Source organism: Musca autumnalis, unplaced genomic scaffold (genome assembly GCF_047663935.1).
Source record: "Musca autumnalis isolate F117 unplaced genomic scaffold, ASM4766393v1 scaffold_1, whole genome shotgun sequence".
NCBI classification, from domain to species: Eukaryota; Metazoa; Arthropoda; class Insecta; order Diptera; family Muscidae; genus Musca; species Musca autumnalis.
In genome coordinates this window covers 295,531,854-295,546,410 of record NW_027411644.1, presented here as the reverse complement: position 1 = coordinate 295,546,410, position 14,557 = coordinate 295,531,854, and the positions used below count along the sequence as shown (strand labels likewise).

At 36.5% G+C, this 14,557-nt stretch overlaps 2 protein-coding genes across 3 annotated transcripts in view; one reads left to right on the top strand and one right to left on the bottom strand.

The window, feature by feature from the left end:
- Positions 1-14,557, bottom strand: part of Sol1 — a 458,110-nt gene that overhangs the window by 36,966 nt on the left and 406,587 nt on the right. The gene's annotated exons all lie outside the window — the stretch shown is intronic.
- On the top strand, positions 9,790-11,930 carry LOC141389733 (probable cytochrome P450 9f2). The gene is made up of 4 exons (XM_073961720.1): positions 9,790-10,199; positions 10,254-10,749; positions 10,949-11,609; positions 11,668-11,930. Exons 1-4 carry the CDS (start codon positions 9,997-9,999, stop codon positions 11,835-11,837), a joined length of 1,530 nt encoding a protein of 509 aa, XP_073817821.1. The 5' UTR covers positions 9,790-9,996; the 3' UTR covers positions 11,838-11,930.

Genomic DNA, 14,557 nt, shown 5'->3' with positions numbered 1-14,557 from the left:
TAAAGTAACTGTGTAATAAAAAACTTTACGTTACAATTCAAATTTTTAAATTAACGGAAATTGAACTAAATTAACTTAAAGCTATCAGATGCATTCGTAACATTGCCTCCCGCTTAAGCCTGTTCGTCCCGAATAGGCATAGTTCCCTCTCGGTGGTATGGGCATTGGTAACACTGCCTCCCGCTTAAGCCTGTTTCTCTTGACTAGACACAGTTCTCGTTCCGTAGTGGTGACAACCGATTTAGATATACCCTCTACGCCGTCAGCTTTGGACTTTTGCTCATCTGGACGACATTGCTTTCTCTCCAGGAGTCGCGACGTTATACCTTCTTTCTTCGTGGTCACCCTCCTAAGTGCCACCTGGTCTTCCTCGGACTTGTCCTTCCTTGCTGTACGGCCGCTTTTCGATGTACCATTCCTCGACGTACATCCTCGCCTTTTCCCCCTCGTTGCAGGATTTTTCCGCTTTCCTACGGGCCAATTGTCGGCGGCTTCCACCTTCAGCGTACGAACATCGACAGCGATCTCGCCGGATTCTGCCTTCGGGCGATGTTTGCTTTTCTCGTTTGTAAAGGGGAAAGTCGCTGGCGTCTCGTTTTCCCCTACACTTAGGATGAACCACTTTATTTGGCCGAAGAAATTAGTTTTGTTGCGGTATATCATTTCGTATTGTTTTTGCCACGAAAGGCTTTTATGTTTTTTTTTTATCATTGCGGTACCTTATTTTTTTTTTTCTTTTTCTTGTCATACCCTTTTGTTATTGTTTTAAATACAAGTTTGTTTGTAAAATATCACTCATTTGAATTCGCTTTACTTGTGGAATGGGTGACCAAACAAGGTGCCGTTGGACCGACAACGGTTGCAAAAAAACAAAGACGGTAGCAGTGGCCACTCAACCTTTTTGAAAACAGACAGAGAGATGGAGAGACAGTAACATGGCCCAATTACAGGTCCTCCAGCAAGCGAATTCAAAGTAAAACAAAGATTTTAAATGTCAAAATTCATAAACAGAGGCGAAAAAATATTTGAGGCGTATTTCTTTTCTGTCAATTCAGGTAGATACATACAAAACATTTTCCGAGAAAAAGTTGTTACCGTAGTTATTTTTGTTTGACGAAACAGAAAATACCAGCTGATCGAACTTGAACAGCTAAAATAATTTATTGTAAGTTAAATTCTCATACAAACACAACAAATGTTGATATTTTACGTGTACAACATTGAGTTTATTTGTTTTCCTTTTTCGAGATACATCTGCCTGTTTCTATACAGTTCGACATTTCAATACCTCACAGCGAATTCAAATGACAAATATGAATTTTGACAGCTCAAATCGAAATCATCTGATTTTGCCGGAGGACCTATAATTGGGCCATGGACAGTAATGTACTCGCCAATTCGCCGCATTAGAACACAGCTTAAAACGGTAGCAGTGGCCACTCAACCTTTTTGAAAACGGACAGGGAGAGATAGACAGTAATGTACTCGCCAATTCGCCGCATTAGAACACAGCTTAAAACAAATGAGACGTACGGGAAAGGAGTTTAGTTTGTGGAAAGCTGTCGCTGGGTGAGGATCACCAAGTAGTGTGCTCAGTGCTAATAGTGTGTGTGCGGGAAATTACCACGTGGCAAGCGGAGTAAGTCGCGGTTTGTTCACAACCGGCAGTAAACCGATTCCGGTAAGTGTTTTCTTTTATTAAAACATAGACAATTTGCGCATACCTGTAACCGGTGTTCCCACAATCCTCCCCAGTGCTGGTGACACTGACGTGAATTAGGGATAATTAGTGCATCTGAGGGCCGAAAGGTCTCAGTAATATCATTGTGTCAACGAGGGCCGACAGGTCTCTTGTTTTAGAGATAAATTTAGTGCATCTGAGGGCCGAAAGGTCTCGGTAATATATTACTGTCCAAGTGGGCCCACAGGTCTCTTGATCTAGAGATAAATTTAGTGCCTCTGAGGGCCGACAAGGTCTCGGTAATATTATTGTGCAGACGAGGGCAGACAGGTCTCTTGAATTAGGGATAAATTTAGTGCATCTGAGGGCCGAAAAGGTCTCGGTAATATATTAGCGTCCAAGTGGGCCGACAGGTCTCTTGAATTGGAGTAAATTTAGTCTGGTCGAGGGGCGAAGGGTCTCGTTAGTATTATAGTATCAAAGAGGGTGAAGGCGAGGTCGAAAATTCTCATTAGTAGTATATTATCAAAGAGAGCTGACAGGTCTCAAGAATCAGGATTTGTTTGGTGCAGGAGAGGGCCGAAAGGTCTCATTCGCAGTACGGTATAAAAGAGGGCCGACAGGTCTCAAGAATTAGAACACCGTTGGTGTAGTCGAGGGCCGAAAGGTCTCGTTAACCGTATAGTATCGAAGAGGGCCGACAGGTCTCAAGAATTAGGACTTAGTTGGTGCAGGAGAGGACCGAAAGGTCTCAGAGGGCCGACAGGTCTCAAGAATTAGGAATTATAAAAGAGGGCCGACAGGCCTGAAGAATTAGGACGCCGTTGGTGTAGTCGAGGGCCGAAAGGTCTCGTTAACAGTAGAGTATCGAAGAGGGCCGACAGGTCTCAAGAGTTAGGACTTAGTTGGTGCAGGAGAGGGCCGAAAGGTCTCATTAGTAGTGCGGTATCAAAGAGGGCCGACAGGTCTCAAGAATTAGGACGTCGTCGGAGTAGTCGAGGGCCGAAAGGTCTCGTTAACAGCGTAGTATCAAAGAGAGCCGACAGGTCTCGTCAGTTAGGACTTAATTGGTATAGCCGAGGGCCGAAAGGTCTCATTTATATCATAGTGGAAAATAGAGCCGACAGGTCTCGTAAGTTAGGGATTAGTTGGTGTAGCTGAGGGACGAAACTCTTCAACATCATTGTATTCAAGAGGGTATAGCCGAGGGCCGAATGGTCTCATTTATGTCATAGTGTAGAATAGGGCCGACAGGTCTCGTAGGTTTGGACTAAATTGAAGCCGAGGGCCGAAAGGTCTCATAGGTATCATAGGGTCAAAGAGGGCCGAAAGGTCTCGTGAGTAGAGACTAAGTAAGCGCATTCGAGGGCCGAAAGGTCTCGTAGAATTCCGTGTCCAAGAGTGCCGGCTGGTCTCGTATTTGAGGACTTGTTCGAGAGGGCCAACTGGTCACAATAATTAGAGTTCATTAAGAGTATCCGAGGATAAAAGGTCTCACGCGAGAGCGTCTTCACAACGCCTACGAATACCCCAGAACAGCGGACGCCTACAGGGCTCGAGCACCGAGGGACGTACGACGGATTATCCAGGCTCGGAGGATCCGACATCGGTACCCAGGGGACGATGTCATACCAGCAAAGCGGGAACGTGTCTACGGCCGGAGCCAGCCATAGTAGTTACTAGAGTACCCAATAAATCAATTGTAATACAATGAAAATAAAAACTGAATTCGTAAACCACTATAAAATCGAAATTTACCAATTTTCTACCCATGCTCAGCCTTTGGTAGGCCTTTCCATGTACTGTTGTAGTCCCGCCTGTCGCCGTCCGCAATTTGACTCCATTTAACGGCAATACCTTTCCCTTTACCAAATCCGGTCTATTAATGGACTTTGCTGCACCGGTGCCCAATGTCAAGGTACGCAAAACGCCATTGATGAAGCCTTTTACCGTTAGATTGTGATTCTCCTGCTGGACTACGGCTATAGAGATTGTGGGACCATCGTTTTCATCATCTGCCAGCGGCGCCTCGTGATTGACGGAACTCACTTTTTTGATTCAGCTGATGTCTCTCTTTCCAGATTCTTGGCCACCAGTTGGTCGTCGCTTTTTGAAAGCGGTGAGGTGGATCTGGGCCTTGCTTGCCGCAATCTGCATTCTCGGGCCATGTGTCCAGTTTTCCGACAGTTATAACAAGTCTTTTTCCATAAATATTACGACTCAGGTTATTTTATTAATATATTAATTATTTTCTATTTACTTTGCTTAAAATTGAAGAACTTTTTCATTGCTTTGGAGTTATTTTTTCGTTCATGCATTGGCGCCAATGTTTTTGTTTTGGTTATCAACTGTTATCTTGCTAAAGTTTACTAAATGCTGTCTTTTTACTTTTTTCTCTATTTTCGTATCGAAGAGTAAAATCTCTCTTAAAGCTGAGTACACATTGCCAGTTTTGAATGACAGCTTTGTTGGTGCTTGCTAGTGTGGCCGTTCATTTTTGTCATTCATCATGCAACCACAAAATGTACACAGTACACATTGCAACACTTTACTCAAACGTTGTATGTGTTTTCAGCTTAAGTTTCGAAGCTGGTTTACATTAGTCGATGGTCAGACTAGCACGATTTCAACATGGCGACGTCAAGTTTATAGGCGAGGGGTATGAAGTAGTGAAACCCATGTACATGGTTTTCTGTGTTTGTTATGTTGCCTCTTCTTGTTTTTCGTTGCAAGATTATTCAATTTTCGTCTTTTATTTCACAGTTTTTAATTTAGTTTTGTCAGCGTTCGACTTTTTTTCTGTTTTTCGTCCATTTTCTTCTTCATTGTGAAATAATCGTCAAACAAAAGTCGAAAAATCAGTTCTGCCATTTTTTACCTGCAAAAATTTTGCTGGTAGCCTGTGGTAGAAGAGAAAGCCATTTTCGCTCTCTCTCCTCTGTCACTCTCTTAAAAATTGCTTCCAGTTTTGCCACTTTTGGGGGTTAAGGAACGCTTTGCAGGTTAAAAATGATAACAAATGGTAACCTCAGGTAAGTAAAGGAACACAGCTAAAAAGTATACGCTCGACGTATTTCGGTAGTTCACATAAGAATACATGTCGCTCATTTACTCAAAGAGTGACATAACTCAAAAAATGCGTTTTCTGAGTTAGCAGCTTCTATTTTTTCTACGACTTCTACTTTATCTTGTGTCAAATTTTCATGCTGATATCTCTAAAACTCGACGAGTTACAGCTCATTTACTACAAGTTTCGCATAATTCAACAAAAAAGTTTTTTGAGTTTATGAAGCACTGAAACACTTCAAATCATGCTTGATCATGCACAGAAATTTAGAGCTGAGTAGTTAATTTAGTTTTAGTGTAATATAATCTTTTTAAGTTGGGAAGTCAAATTTAAATCGCCAACTTAAAACGCGTTTTTCTCGAAACTTGATTTTCCAGATGTGTCACTCTTTGACGCCCTGGGTATACGTCCGTATATAGGTATGGGCCTTACTTAACCATATTTGCTCTGTTCCAGAACCTGCAAGAAGCTTCTATTTTTTACTACGATAAAAAGTTTTCTTTTATGTTATCGAAAAAAAAAATAGTAAAAATTAGTAGATTCTTGCAGTACTGGAACAGACCAATAGTAAAATTACATTAGGTCTGTTCGATAAACCAAAAGTTTGTACAAACTTTTACAAAATGGTGTTCGATAACAAACTTTTAAAGTAAAAGAGAGCGAATTGAGGGAGAATTGTGAGAGAATTTTGGAGACTTTTGTTACTGAGAACAAACAAGCTTTTGCAAGCAAAATTTGTTTCCTTGTAAAAATTTGCAAGTTTGCTCAGCTGATTTAAATTCGAATGTTTTTTGGCGGACTTTGCAATTCTTGGCAAAAAACATTAACAAACATTTGGTTATTAAAATGATTTCAAGATAAAAAGGGAAGAAAAAACTAAATAAATTATCATAGAAATAACTAAATAAATTATCGAGTACATACACGTATTATTTCTATGGTGAACAAAAAAGGTAAAAAAACAACAATAAACTAAATAAATTATGGAAAACGAGATGGTAGGTAAAATAACTTATTTTGTAGTTTGTGAGGACTATTTTTTTAGTCCCGGGCCTCACTAGAGTAATTTCACTGACATTTTAACATGAAATTATGCGTCTCTAGATAGAATTCCATAGTAGAGTAAAATCATTAAATTGCTGTAATGGGGATTTCGACCTAAGAACACCTAATTTCATGAATTTTTTTAATGAAATTTACTCTAGTGTGGACCGGGACTTATTTTAAAGGTATCAAATCCCAGCAAAGCGGTGCATCCGTGGAGTAGGAGGAACACCATGTATACGTCGCTGGAGAACACACTAGATCTATTTTCCTTTTGTTGCTAATATTTATTTAATATTCAGTGCAAAATCAAATTGCAAATTATTGTTCTATAACATAATAGTGGTTAAAAAATTTCACCATAAATCGGACACATGCCCACGTTTCGGTGGCCCCATATAAAGGCGCAACTGATTTAATTTTTTTTTAATTTGTATCTACATTTTCGAGCTAAATTGAAAGTGATTGGATATTTATAGTTCCCAGTGGTCAAAAAACTTCTTCATCTAAAGTAATGGCATTGGTACTTTCGTAACAAAAAGAAAAACTATTCCATACCCAGCAAAAAATTTTGGAAGTTGTGCAATTGGAGTTATGACTTCACAACATCTTTCGATGTAGTCCAACAGAGTTATGAAAAATGCACTCCGTTCGATACATTTTATAAGCAGTTGCTGTAGAGATCCCTGCAGAAAAAAAACAGTTGGTTGATCCCTACACATTTCTTCAAAACCTAAGCAAGAGTGTATACATTTCGAAGAATTATTTATAAAATAAAGAAATAGCAACTTAAGTTGCGAACATTTTTGCGGTAATTCACGAGACGAAAATTTAATGGAGTGGAGTTGGAGTCCATGTCGAAAGCTGAACTAGTGATGGGAAGGCAACATAAAAAAACATTAGGATGTTGAAAGAAAATCAGATGAGCTTGGATTAAATCGAGAACGGAGGAAGTAAGCTGAAATGTGATTGAATTTAATGGAAACATTTTTTTACTTTGTGTTTATATAATAAAGTTCTTTGTGTTCTTGTTTTACACAAATAATAAATGCATTTTATTTATTTTGGGATATTTCGCAATGGCTTGCATTTTAATTGCATCTTTAGACTGATTAAAATGCAATCCGAAGAGTGCCTTTAAATTCAATCCAAAACACTACATCAAAAGCTGTGATTTGGATCGAAAATGGAGTGCATCCTAGCTGTGTGCTGTGGAAGCAAAATGGAGTGAATCCTAGCTGCGCGCTCTCTTGTAAAATTCATAATTGAATTCATAAATAAAGAAATAGCAACTTAAGTTGCGAACATTTTTGCGGTAATTCACGAGACGAAAATTTAATGGAGTGGAGTTGGAGTCCATGTCGAAAGCTGAACTAGTGATGGGAAGGCAACATAAAAAAACATTAGGATGTTGAAAGAAAATCAGATGCGCTTGGATTAAATCGAGAACGGAGGAAGTAAGCTGAAATGTGATTGAATTTAATGGAAACATTTTTTTACTTTGTGTTTATATAATAAAGTTCTTTGTGTTCTTGTTTTACACAAATAATAAATGCATTTTATTTATTTTGGGATATTTCGCAATGGCTTGCATTTTAATTGCATCTTTAGACTGATTAAAATGCAATCCGAAGAGTGCCTTTAAATTCAATCCAAAACACTACATCAAAAGCTGTGATTTGGATCGAAAATGGAGTGCATCCTAGCTGTGTGCTGTGGAAGCAAAATGGAGTGAAAAAGATGTACTCCAACGACAAATGTACCGAACACTTGTAGTGATTCAACTGCATCCGCGGATGCAAACTTTTTGCTGGGTATTAGTTCAGAATATTTCATGGTGGAGGGTATAACACGTTCGGCCATGCCAAACCTAAAGTTTTTTTATTATACCTTTTTTTTCGTATTCAAATTTTCATTCACTGCCGTATTTTATTTTCTACTAGTTTTTAATCACTAATTTTTAATCAGCACTAAAAATTAGGTCTGTACGATAACTTCCCCAGCAATATTTACTTAGCAAGTTCCATCAACTTATCTCAGGGAATTTTACTCTCTCAAACAAGAAAAATTACAGAAAGTTATCGAATAACATTTTGTAAGAACTTGCAAAAAGTCAGCTATTATATTTGCTATTTTTTTTTTTTTTTTGTAAGAACTTGCAAAAAGTCAGCTATTATATTTGCAATTTTAGACAAAATGGAACAAAAACGTAAATTTTGAAATTGCATTGCAATTGAATCTAAAACAATTTGAAATTGAACAACTGATTAAAAGTCAACTGGCCAAACATACAAATTTTTACGGGACAAATTTTCCCAGCAAAAATTTGCAAGTTCTCAGTCACAGAACTGTCACAAAATCTCTCTCAACTCGCTCTCTTTTACTGGACAGTTATGTTATCGAACAGCATTCAGTAAAAATTGTACGAATTTGTACAAATTTTTTGTTTATCGTATAATTTCGGTAATTAACGATATTAATCGGTAAGTTAGCGACTAGTTTTTAATCAATAATTTTTAATCAGCACTAAAAATGTTCAGTAGTGCGTTTCTCTCTAACTCATTTTTTGAGTTACCGACAAAAATCGGTAAAATTAAAACGCAAAATTAAGAATGGAAATTTTAAACAAAAGTTGACAACACTGTTGCTATCGGTAGAACTTTACGGCTACTTTCTTTTGGTCGCTAAATTACCCAAAAATATCGTTAATTAGCGAAATTATAAACATTTAAATTTTACCGATTTTTGTTGGTAACTCAAAAAATGAGTTGTTAGTGCTGGGGCCCAGTTACGTGATTCGATTCGATCGAGAATTTGCTAGTGAATAAGTTTTCGACACGATCACAAAACGACATGACAATACTCGATAACGAATGTTGTCATCCCAACTTGGGGTACTCGGTTCGAAACAACTCGATATCGAATCACATAATTAGGCCCCTGATTAAAGATTATTCATTAAAAACTAGTCGCTAACTTACCGAATAATATCGTTAATTACAGAAATTTAAGCATTTTAATTTTACCGATTTTGTCGGTATCTCCAAAAATGTGTTAGAGAATCGCACTACTGGGGCTGGATTTTCATAGAATATTTTCATAGAAACAGAATTGAGCCCCTGGTTTGGTTTATAAAAAAGTACTAAAATATTTAGGATTTTGTGAATAGAATAATGCCATGTTCATACTAGAATTTGAATCACGTAGTTCGTTCTCATAATTACGTACACGAATTAACCCGTTCATACGACATGGTACACAATTCATAGCAACATGATTCATATTTTCATACTTTTTATTTTCTTATTTTAAAGAAAGTTTCGCCCAAAAGACGAGTAAAATTAATTGATATGAACTGAAAAACTATTTGTCCTTCTTTTAGATATCTATTTAATATTTAATTACATTATTTTCATTCATCTTTTCTATTTTTTCTCACAATTTTGGTGTTTTCTGCAATTAACAATATTTTTCTATTTTCAAAATTAACGAGAGAGAGACCTGCCAAAATAAGCTTTTGGTATACAGACTTTCTGGCAGGCATTTGATTTTTGTTTTTAAATTTGTACGCGAATTTGAAACGATGGACAAGAAATGCAACTGCAATAAACGAAAATAGAAAATTTGCTATGATTTGAATGTATTAGTCCTTTAACTGTTTACTTTTCATTCATTTTTTTCCTGTCATAATTAATTTATTTCGATAAATTCTCTCATTTGTTAGTGATGGGACATATTTTATCGTCGTTCTGAGAGTAATTTAAATTGAACAAAGTACACAAATCGTTGTTCGTTCTCAAAATTTTGTATGGGAAATGAAGTAATTATATCGTAATTTGAGGTCGAACAACGAATAGAGAACGAATTACCGTCAGTCTGAACAAGGCATAATGCTAAATTAAAATATGCTAAAGAAAAATGCTAAATAGTAATATTGCGGCTAAATAAAAAAATAATGCTAAATTTAGCTACAGAAATATGAAAATGGTCACACTGATAGCCGGCCATCTAATTCCTCTCCAGCAAACGTAACTTGCTCTCCCAATTGTTTTGAATGAAATTAAATTAATAAATAGCACGAATGCCCCTCGGTCAAATGTATACAAATGGCATTGACAATTAAATGTTCTACTTAATCACAGCGTAGTAAACATCGTATCGGAAGAAAAAAACACTATTCAGTTTCATATTGAAAAAGAAAAAAATGCTACTTGAATTACTTACATTTATATTAATTGGTGGCGCATATTTCTACTATTGGGCCACAAAAAACAATGATTATTTCAAGAAACGTAATATGGAGTATGAAAAGCCAATATTTCTATTTGGCAATGGTTTGGATATAATATTGCGGCGCAAAACGACATTTGAAGTACTATGTGAAATGCATAAAAGACATAAGGGCAGGTAAGTATATCGTCTTTCCCTTGATAATAAACACAAATATTATCTTCTTGTTAGGGTCTATGGAGCATTTGATAACCGCCAGCCCCTACTAATGATACGCGATTCAGAATTGATTAAACAAATCATGATAAAAGATTTCGATCATTTTGTCAATCGCCAGACATTTGCGGCAAACAGCGATAATTTAATATCAAATTCTTTATTTATGTTGGAAAATGATAAATGGCGTGACATGCGGAGTACACTGAGCCCAGCCTTTACTGGCAGTAAGATGCGTCAAATGTTCCAGCTAATGTTACAAACTGTTGATGAGGCAATGTGTTTTATGAGAACCCAACAAGCATCCGTAGATAGTTTCGATGTAGATATAAAAGATTTGACAACACGCCTAACAAATGATATCATTGCCTCTACAGCCTTTGGTCTACAAGTCAACTCATTTCGCGACAAGAATAATGAGTTTTATATTAAGGCAAAGAATGCTGTAAATTTTACTGGTTTTCAACAATATAAAATGATTTTTATGATGGTCTTTCCTAAATTGGCAGGGGTAAGTATTAACAGAAGTTAAAAGATAAACGTTTTTAAAATTTGATCCTTTAAAATGCACATTTTCCGAAGGCATATATAAATAATTAGACCTTTGACTTTCTTTCTATAGAAATTTATTTTCACTACCTTAGGATTTTAGGAATCTCGGAAGCAAAAGTTAATCCTTGTAATGTTAAACTTTTTGTTTTATATTTCAGATTTTAAAAATTGACATTTTTGATAAATCATTTACTGAATATTTTATGCACTTGGTATTGGATACGATGAAATATCGCCAGGAACATAACATACAACGGCCTGATATGATAAATTTGTTAATGGAAGCTCGTGGAATGATACCAACTGAGATACAGAAAACACATTATCGACAATGGACGGATGTAGAGGTTGTTGCTCAATGTTTGATATTCTTATTTGCTGGATTTGAACCGTCGTCGGGTGTAATGAGTTTTGCAGCACATGAACTAATGGAAAATCCTCATGTTCAGCAAAAACTATATGAAGAAATACAAGAAATCGACAGGGACTTACATGGGAAACCGGTGTCATATGAACTATTACAAAAAATGCAATATCTGGATATGGTAGTGTCCGAAGTACTAAGAAAATGGCCTGTACCATTAATTACAGATCGTACTTGCACCAAAGATTTTGAATATGTATCACCAGAGGATGGGGAGCGTATTGTCATTAAGAAAGGTGATAAGTTACGCATATCAATGTGTGGCATACAGCGTGATCCTAGTAACTATGAAAATCCAGACGAATTTAATCCTGAACGTTTTAATATGGAAAATAAATTGAAAATTGAGACAGGTATATATTTACCCTTTGGCTTGGGTCCTCGTAATTGTATTGGTGAGTTAGTGAAAATTATTATGTAAATGTTGGGGATTTTATTTTGTTTCATTTTTAGGTAATCGTTTTGCCTTGTTGGAGGTTAAGGCATTCCTTTATTATCTCTTGCGTGATTATCGTTTGGACGTGAGTACTAGAACTTGCCTACCTTTAAGATTAGATCCAGCAAATCTACAACTGTTACCCAAAGGAGGATTTTGGCTTAAATGTGTACCAAGGAAAATTTAAATACTCATATTATACGATGTTGTTATTTTTCTATTACAAAAAATATTTTTTTGTTTTATATTTATTTAATTAAAAATATGTATTTCATTACAATAATTTTATGTTGCCTCAGCAACTAAAAGACTTTATTGAGACGATTTCGTTTGTCCTTGGTCACACTAGATGGTTTCATTGAAACAATTTCATGAAATCCAGGGTTCCTAGGTCGATGTCCATACAAGAGTAAAATCATGAAGTTGCTATAGTGAGGAACTCGATTTAAGAATCCCTAAAAGTTTCAATGAAACCACTCTAGTGTGACCTTCGACTTTACAACAACCAAATAAACACGTGTAAAGCGGGGTACACACGATTAGTTTTGACTGTCAGTTTTGCTCAAATAATCGGTTGCTTGTCAGTGTGGCCGCTCACTTTTGTCAGTCATCAGGCAACCACAAAATATTTTGTGGTTGCTGGACTGTTTGACAGTAATCAATAATTCCGAAAAATCGACAGTCAAAACTCATCGTGTGTACTCCGCTTTCCAAGATTTGAGAGATAGACCATGTTTTTTACATATTAAGAAACCCACACCGCTTTCATGCTTCGAATCTTTGCCACTATACAACACGACATTTGCATTTTTTTGTCGTGATTTTGTCGCTCTTGAGCCATATCCAAGGATGGCGATGTTATATTTGCTTAATTGTTGCTCAAACTGCACTAGTCTTGATGTTTCTCTTAGCGTTCTTACGTTCCGTTGTCCTATTCGTTTATACCCCGTTTGAACTTATCCGGATTAACCCAGTGGGTTTGGGTTTGAAACGTCAATTCCATAGCGTAAACGTCAAATAAATTCTCGTAAAAAGCTTCAAGTTTTACCACTTTTTACTCGAAAAACGTTCCTTTGCTTCTGACACCATATAATTCATATGGGAGCAGTTTACAACTTTTACTACTTTCGCCGGTTTTACAATTTTCAAAAGTAAAGGAACTGACCAAAAATGGTTGCTGTACGTACATGAGCGACAGTATAGCCCTGTTCCAGAACTAAAATGTTTTTAAAATTTTTACCACTTTTACACATTTTGCGTTCCCGTACACAACATTTATATGAAAATCATTTACGACTTTTACAACTTTTACCACTTTATAAAGTACGGGAATAGGCCATATATTTATTTTAGCTTTCTTTTATATCTTGTCTTTCAAGTGTAACCCTGCGCTTACACATGACAGGACAGTTGAGTTCATGTATTGATTGCCAAAAACCCAAAACTTGCCTGCGTGACGTAGGCGTCTCGTTCAAAAATACAAAAACAAAATACATGTATTTCAAATTGAGCTATAGGTTTGACCCTAAATGATTTTGATTACAAGTTGTGAATAGGGATTGGTAAGTCGACTTTCGGTTAATCGACTTTTTGCACTCAAAAATCTAAAAATCTTAGTCGACTTTTGTCTGGAGGGAAAATCGCATAATCGATTACCTTGTGATCGATTTTTGAGTTTGCTCATAGATTGTGGACTTGGCGGTTTTACATTTCAAAGGAAAACTCAAAAAATCGACGAATAGTCGATTATAATCGATTTTCGGCGGTTATGAAAAAGTCGAAAGTCGAGTTTTAAGACAACTGAAATAATCGCAAAACCGAAAAATCGCATTTTTAGTTTTAGACCAAAATCGAAAAGTCGAAAAATCGATTATTGCTTTCCATTACCTATCCCTAGTTGTGAATTTCAATATGTCTGTTCGTTTACTCATGGTCTGTTCCTTTACTTTTGAAAGTGGTAAAACCGGCAAAAGTAGTAAAAGTTGTAAACTGCTCCCATATGAATTGTATGGTGTCTGAAGTAAAGGAACGCTTTTCGAGTAAAAAGTGGTAAAACTTGAAGATTCTTGCACATAAAGGTACAGAGCTTCAATAATTTGTACAAGTCCAGTAACTCCTTGTAATCGACTATGGTATTTTGTATGGCACTGTAGAGTAAACGAACAACATCCAGTAACAATTTTTACAAATTGTAAGTAAACGAACACACATTTTGTTTACGTTTTCATACAATTAATTCAGTCAATTTCTCTAAAGCAGGGACGAGCTTCTTTGCTTAGATCGTATAGTGAGGGCGCCCACTGAGTTGTTTTTTCATTTGCTTCTCTCTCTCACGTACAGTGTAAATAAATGAAAACAAACAAAAACATAATGTGGTTGTTGCTTTTTTCACTCATACGTTCATACATGTCTTCGCTTTGGTTGTATTTCTGTGGTCGTCGCTGCTCTAAAGCCACACGTTGAAACTTTCACAGCTTTTGAGAGAGAGAGCGAAGATGAAGGAGCTCTCTCCCAAAAAGTAAAAGTTCCGTATGAAAGTTTCAACGCTTTATAGTTTGTTAAATTTATTATTTCATCATGACAATTATGCATAACTGTGAACTGTTTACCTTTCGTATGTGATTTAATTCGCAATAATACATTCTGACAACTAGAATGATGATCAAAATAAACATTGAAAATTATTCGAAATCTGAAACATTCCCCATCACCTAAAGAACATCTACAAAATCTAGCACGATAAACATAAACAATCTGTCGCGCTATCTAGCTTCCATCCAGACACACAATAAACGTCCTTGAACATGAACTTTGTAACTGACCTTGCAATATCTCTTTTAACGATATCACGTAGACGTTTATAGGTCCCGGTCCACACTAGAGTCTGATTGAACTTTTATTTTACAT